The sequence below is a fragment of the Lactuca virosa genome, chromosome 5 (genome assembly GCF_052849685.1).
Source record: "Lactuca virosa cultivar CGN04683 chromosome 5, Lactuca_virosa_CGN04683_v6, whole genome shotgun sequence".
NCBI lineage: Eukaryota > Viridiplantae > Streptophyta > Magnoliopsida > Asterales > Asteraceae > Lactuca > Lactuca virosa.
Genome location: NC_136430.1, coordinates 307,936,134 through 307,942,885, shown reverse-complemented (window position 1 = coordinate 307,942,885; position 6,752 = coordinate 307,936,134). Strand labels below are relative to the sequence as shown.

The window sequence follows — 6,752 nt, the reverse complement described above, 5'->3', positions numbered from 1 at the left end:
CCCATGCAAATGCCAATAAAAGAACAGAAATGTCAGTGTGTTCCTTTTTTAAGCTATTAAGGACACAGTCGGGAGCGAAAGCATGTTGAATCAAGTTCGCAAAAATAGGAAAATCGACCCACCAGTTATGAGGGGCAGACCGTACCTCCAAAGCAGTGGAGCAATCCATGAAAATATGACATTCTGTTTCATGTTTAGCATTGCACAAGGGACATAGAAGAGAACCATCATTAACTCCAATGCGCTCAAGATTGGTACGAGTTGGTAATCTACCCAACCGTGCCCTCCAAACTAGTAAATTAGCTTTGCGTGGTGCAATTTTATTTCAAGCAATCTTGAGCGGACAGTTGGTCAAAATTTTAGCATCGATAATCCTCCTAAGGGAGGAAACAGTGAATTTACCATCAAGTTCCTCACTCCAGCTCCACTTTTGATTCTGCCATAGAAACATGTTTACAAGGTGGATGTTTTTATGATCAAGCACAAGGTGCAAGTGGCTAATGTTTCTCCATATACCACGTTTATCGGTAGTAGATCTAACACGACCAATACCACCATCACAACCATGAATTCCTTGGCTAACTCCTTTACAAAGAGCATTGTCTTCATTTTTGAAGCGCCACCATCACTTGCCAATTAAAGCGAGATTAAAGGCATGAAGGCTTCTAATGTCAAGGCCACCATTTTGCTTGCAATTCATAACTTTTTTCCAAGCAATCCAGGTTGTTTTGTGGTCATCCAAACTTCCACCCCAAAAAAATTAATACAGATACTTTCAAGGCGTTTAGTCACTCCCATAGGTGCCTTGAAGAGCGAAAAAAAAAAAGTAAGTAGCAAGGCTGTCAAGCACATTCTTACAAAGGATTAATCTACCGTCGAAGGATAAGTTACATGCCTTCCATAGTGAGAGCTTCTTTTGGAATTTTTCAATCACGGGTAGCCCACTCGAGTTTCTAGACATTTTAGCCCCAACCAGCACACCAAGATAAGAGAAAGGTAGGGACCCAATCCCACAACTCAGCCGACAAGCCATAGAGGATATATCTAAGTTGCTAAACCAGATACCCATCACCTTGCTTTTAGAAAGATTGGCTTTGAGATTGGAGGTGATATGGAAACATCTAAGGATGCGAAGAAGATTAAGAACATTCTCATTAGACCATTCCTTAAGAAAGATTGCATCATCTGCATATTCAAAGATTGAGAGATTCAGGCCATTGTTGGTGAGATTAACACCTTTGTATAATCCTTTTTCAACCGCTTCGAAGACCGCCAACAAAGATCGTTTATGTAATATGGTATATTCTGTTTTATGTTATTTGATGTTTATGTAATGTGGATTTCTAAATTATAATTTTTGTATTTTTGTAGATTCTGTATTTTTATAATATAAACTAATATAAGATATAAATTTTATTAAAAATAAAAAATAAAGCATTAGCAGCGGTGACAGCTTTTTGCGACGACATGCGCCATCAGGAAGCTTGGTTGGGAAAAACTCTGACCGGTTGTCGAAACTTTAATAACGACAACGGCTTTTGCGACAACGTTGGCTTTTAGCGACGACAACTATTAGACGACACCACTAGCGACATTTTATAAGTATTATCTATGAAGAAATGGCGGCGACCTTTTTGCAACGATTTTTGTCATCGCTAATAGTGACTTTTGTTGTGAAAGTTGACCACCACAAAAACATATCCCCATGGGTAGCTCAACTAGTTTGGGGGCTCTAAACGAACCAAAAATATGGGGCCCTTTGGTGTTTACTATACTTAACGTTATACACCCTCATCTTTTATCCGAGCTTGGGACCGAGAATAATAAACTAAAAATTTGTAAATAGCGGAGTTAATTTTTTTTATTATGTATATGTTTTTTTGTGAATCACCAAGACAACTACAAATGAACAAACAGAATACGTGAAGTAATGGATTAATGGATGTGCATGTTGCTTGACAACCTTAACTCGTTGACTACTTCCATGAGTTCGTTCCTACCCAAATTCAGAAATTCCAAAGGCAAAATCCACATAGAAGTATTTAAGACTTGACAATTGAAAATCTTTCTATTGTAATCAATGGATAATTGAAAGTAATTAACCCTAATCGGCTAACCCTAATATATAATGGAAAACTGAAAAAGAAGTGAAATACATACATTCGGCGTTGAGGATTTGAACAATTGAGAATCAAGATAGAAGAATAGAAGATAATGCAACGTTTTAGTTTTTAATGTGGCGCATGCGTTTCGTCTTCAAGAATCAAGATCACTCACTGTGATGTGACATGTCGAACAATTAGTAATGGACTAACTGCGATTTAAGATACTCCCTCCGTCCCAAAATTATTGTCTACGTTTGACTTTTTAAGTCTCTTTTGTTCAACTTTGACCTTAAATAATTTACTTTTTGTTATATATTTTTTTATGCAAGATATATTAATAGATTGTTTTTTAAATGTATTTTAATTGTTATAAGTTTCATCAAAAATTATATAACACAAATAAAGTTATTTATTGTCAAAGTTGACGTGGAAAGACTTCAAAAGTCAAACATGGACAATAATTTTGGGACGGAGGGAGTATATTAATAATGGGTTCAATTTGAAAAATATGAGGCTCTTTAGAATTGAGGGCCCTAAGCCCTATCTTATTACACTACTAGAAAACATGGGGTTTTCCTACGAAAAATAGCTACGGAAAATTTCCGTAGCTAATTAGCTACGAAATGATTACGGATCAACTACAGAATAGGACGCCCTAATTTAGCAACGGAATCCGTAGCTAATTAAAATATAATGTTGAGTAACCCCTACATATCCCTCGATAATAATGATAACTCTCTACCCATATATAAATCTAGAGAAATTAAATTACCTCCTACCTTTTATTCCTACAATTATTCCTACCCACTAAAATTATGACAAATCACAATTCAATTTAATTTTATTTGATATATTCCTAATATAGTCTTAATGAGTTAGTTAAAAAATATGAAATGATGACACTTGTCATAATTTTATTGGATAGGAACATTTGTAGGCATAAAAAGTAGGAAGTAATTTAATTTCTCATAAATCTATACCTAATATTCTAATATTTTAAGAGTAACTAAGAACTCCACAAAAATATCATTATACTGGAACCTCTAATCATCCCTATTTTTATCTTCTCGTTGTCATATTAGGAGTTATTACATGCATCATCCCGTCGATCAAAATCTCTTTTTCAATTTACTATCTATCAATTGGTAAATAATTCATGAATAAGTTAATAAAAACTAAAAATATCATCGTTAATGCATCATCTATTTGATTTTTGATACGGTTACTAAACAAGGAGGCTTTGATGTTACATTTTGGAATGGATATTGATATTAAATTAAAACACGATGACAAAATAATGATAACCTCTAAATGGTTGTGTAACATAGACGAAAAGTACAAGTGAAAATTTCAAGGAAATTGAAACTTCCACGACTAAATCACTACGAATCTCCACATATATAAAATTCAGGAAATGTTTTTATATTCACATATATTTACTTGCATATAATTAACTTTCTTTAAACAATATATATATATATATATATATATATATATATATATATATATATATATATATATATATATATATTGAACTTATATAGACTTTAATGATTTGAAATCGAAAAAAAAGCTTTATTCTTCGTGTAAAACTGCATAAAATATTAAAATAATATACTAATTGTTCAGATGAAAGATTAATTTATTGGTAAAAGAATTTGTCATACTAATTAATTGTAAAACCATTAGGGTTGAATGTTTGTATTAGGTATAATGTGTACTAGTGTACTACTGTTGTAATATAAAATGTGAAAAACAAACATAATGATCATATTTGATTCTATTCATAAAACAATTATTGTATTCGTAAGAACTAAAAAAAGTAACGAAAATTGTGAATAGTTTTACTTCAATTTTTACAAGTAAAGAATAGTTCTGTACTTTTGTTGAACTTATTCAACCCTAATGGCTACCAATATTTAAATTTATCATATGTAATGGTTTTTAACTTTTTATCAATTACAGTTTTCTTTTGAAATCGGCCAACTGTTTTTAAAAATTATGGAAAGAATAACCAGTTATTTTGTTGCTTTCGATTCATACAACCATATTTTGTAATAATCCTTTCGTCCAAACAAAAACATCTAATCATCAAAAAAGAAAGAAAGAAAAAGATGGTGGTCGTCTTTATTTTTATACGTGATAAAAAGTGATATTTCTTTTTAGATAATTTCTATAAACTATATATTCAAATAAAATATTTAACCCTATATCTTTTATTATCATATTAACGAATCTTGTCGAAATATAAGCAGATCAGCTCATAGGTTATAGTGATGTAATATGACAATTAAGTTGAACTATATTTAATTTGATTAAAATTTTGCATGAATTTAATCTATGTAATTGTTATAGTTATAAACACGAAAATATATAAATTGATCGAAAATAATTTTGTTTAATTATATAACTTATAGAATAAATAGATGTTTTTTTCTCTTTTTTCCATTCTCAGGTTAAGCAGATGTTGGATGAGACCCACATGTGCCAATAAATAGGGCACAATTCCCATTGCCAATACCGCACAAATAAGCACGATTGGTTCTGCTTCTGACTTGCAGAGCTTTTTGAGTCTTTCGATTTTAGAATCTATAGCCCTAAAGCACCTCTCCTCATAGTGTCGACATGGGTTCAATCCAAGAACGCAACATTCTGGTAGAGAAAGTGTGCCAGATTTATGACAAAATCTCAAAGCTTGAAACCCTCAAACCCTCCAAAGATGTCGACACCCTCTTCTCCCAATTAGTCCTCACGTGCATCCCTCCCTCTTCCGTCAACATCTTAACTTTGCCAAAAGATATTCAAGAAATAAGGTCGAAGCTCATTAGACTGTGTGGTGAAGCCGAAGGCCATTTAGAGGCTCATTTCTCCACCCTTTTAGCCACTTTCCAAAACCCTCTTCACCATCTGGATGTTTTCCCATACTACTCCAATTACCTCAAACTTAGCCGTCTCGAATATGACATCCTCAGTGAACACTGTTCGGCTCAATCATGGCCCCCAAATCGTGTTGCCTTCGTGGGGTCTGGTCCCTTGCCTCTTACCTCGATCGTCTTGGCTTCTTATCATCTCAAGGAGACAACTTTTCATAACTATGACATTGACAGTTTGGCGAACTCTATGGCTTCTTGCCTAGTTGCGCCTGATCCTGACTTGTCACGAAGGATGATCTTCCACACCACCGATATAATGGATGTGACAGATGAGTTGAAGACATATGATGTGATCTTTTTGGCTGCACTTGTGGGGATGGACATCGTTGAGAAGCTTAAAGTGGTCCAACATTTGGCTGCGTACATGACTCCAGGTTCCATCCTGATGCTGAGGAGTGCTCATGGTGCTCGAGCTTTTCTTTACCCGGTGGTTGACCCTCAAGATCTTCGAGGGTTTGAAGTTCTCTCGGTTTTCCACCCCGATGATGATGTTATTAATTCTGTTGTGATCTCACGTAAGTCTCCCATGAATTCAAACATTCCTCATAAGCATCATCATCATCAATTGGGGATTAATGAATCCATCATTCCTTCAAGTTGCAAGTACTGTGAGTTCCAAATGTTTAACAATCCCCTTAACCACATGATTGAGGAGTTGGCAGTTGACGAGTAGATGGTGGTAAAGAAAAATTTTCTCCAAATATCAGCTCCTCTCAATCGACCCCCACAAAAACCTATCACTCTATGATTTTATTTGTTATAAACCTTTGTATGCATGTCTAACATATGTAATTATAAGTAAATTTGAATTTTGTGTAATCGTATAAAAATTTGAAGAAATAAAAGAACCCTAGGTTATGTTTAAGTCGTTCTTTAGATGTTTGCTATTTTTTTTTTTTTTTTATTACGATGTTTTCAAACTCGTACACTCCTTATTAACGATAGAACAATATGTTTTATACAATAGCTTTCCAATCGATCAAAAAGGTAGAAAAACTCACAAACCCTCAAGGTAACAGCCTTTTAGTGGTCTGGGATATAACGAGTATAATTGTAATTGTATATAATTATCTTGATTTGTATTTGCCTCTTCCTTTATAAGCAAACATGCTGCGTTTAGAGGTTGCACACTTGGATGATCATGTAACTGAAGAACAAGTTTATTGGTCTTATAAATTCATTTTTAATCCATCATTTTCACTTCAAAACTAAATGATCGATAATACTTCTTCTTTATGTATTTGTTTACTACCACCATACTGTGCATAGATTTTATGTTGTATGACCAATAAGTAAAAGTACAGTTTGTACTTCTTAGGCCATGTGTTGTACCTCCCCAAATGTGTGAGGGGGGCTAAGGCTGCTGGGAGTGGGCTGCGGTTTGGAACCGCACTCTTGCCACTTGGACCGCAAACACCTCCCCCTGGGTGCGGTTTCCTGCGGTTTTGGCCGCAGTGTGGCTAGAAATAACCGCGTGCTGTGATTGGTTACTGCCTTGTTGACCGTTGAACAATCCTTGCGACTGAACTGATTTAATTTTTTTTTTTTTTTTTACTTTACTCTATATATATACTTACCATTTTTTACATAACTTTCAACCAAAATCCTTACAATTTTACTCTTTTTTTCTCCAATTTTTTAAACATGTCTTCTTCCAAAAGGCCTAGCAAATCGTGGTTAATTTCTAGTTTTTTTTTTCAAGTTTTTAATCGTT

The 6,752-nt window shown here is 34.1% G+C and overlaps 1 protein-coding gene across 1 annotated transcript; it reads left to right on the top strand.

Annotated features, from left to right (window-relative positions):
* The first annotated feature begins 4,607 nt into the window (after positions 1-4,607).
* LOC145117264 (nicotianamine synthase-like) lies at positions 4,608-5,903 on the top strand. The gene has a single exon (XM_079053572.1). It carries the CDS (start codon positions 4,731-4,733, stop codon positions 5,709-5,711), a length of 981 nt encoding a protein of 326 aa, XP_078909698.1. The 5' UTR covers positions 4,608-4,730; the 3' UTR covers positions 5,712-5,903.
* Positions 5,904-6,752: the final 849 nt, after the last annotated feature.

Coding starts and splice junctions, on each gene's coding strand:
- LOC145117264 (XM_079053572.1), top strand. CDS start 4,731: ATGGGTTCAATCCAAGAACGCAACATTCTGGTAGAGAAAGTGTGCCAG.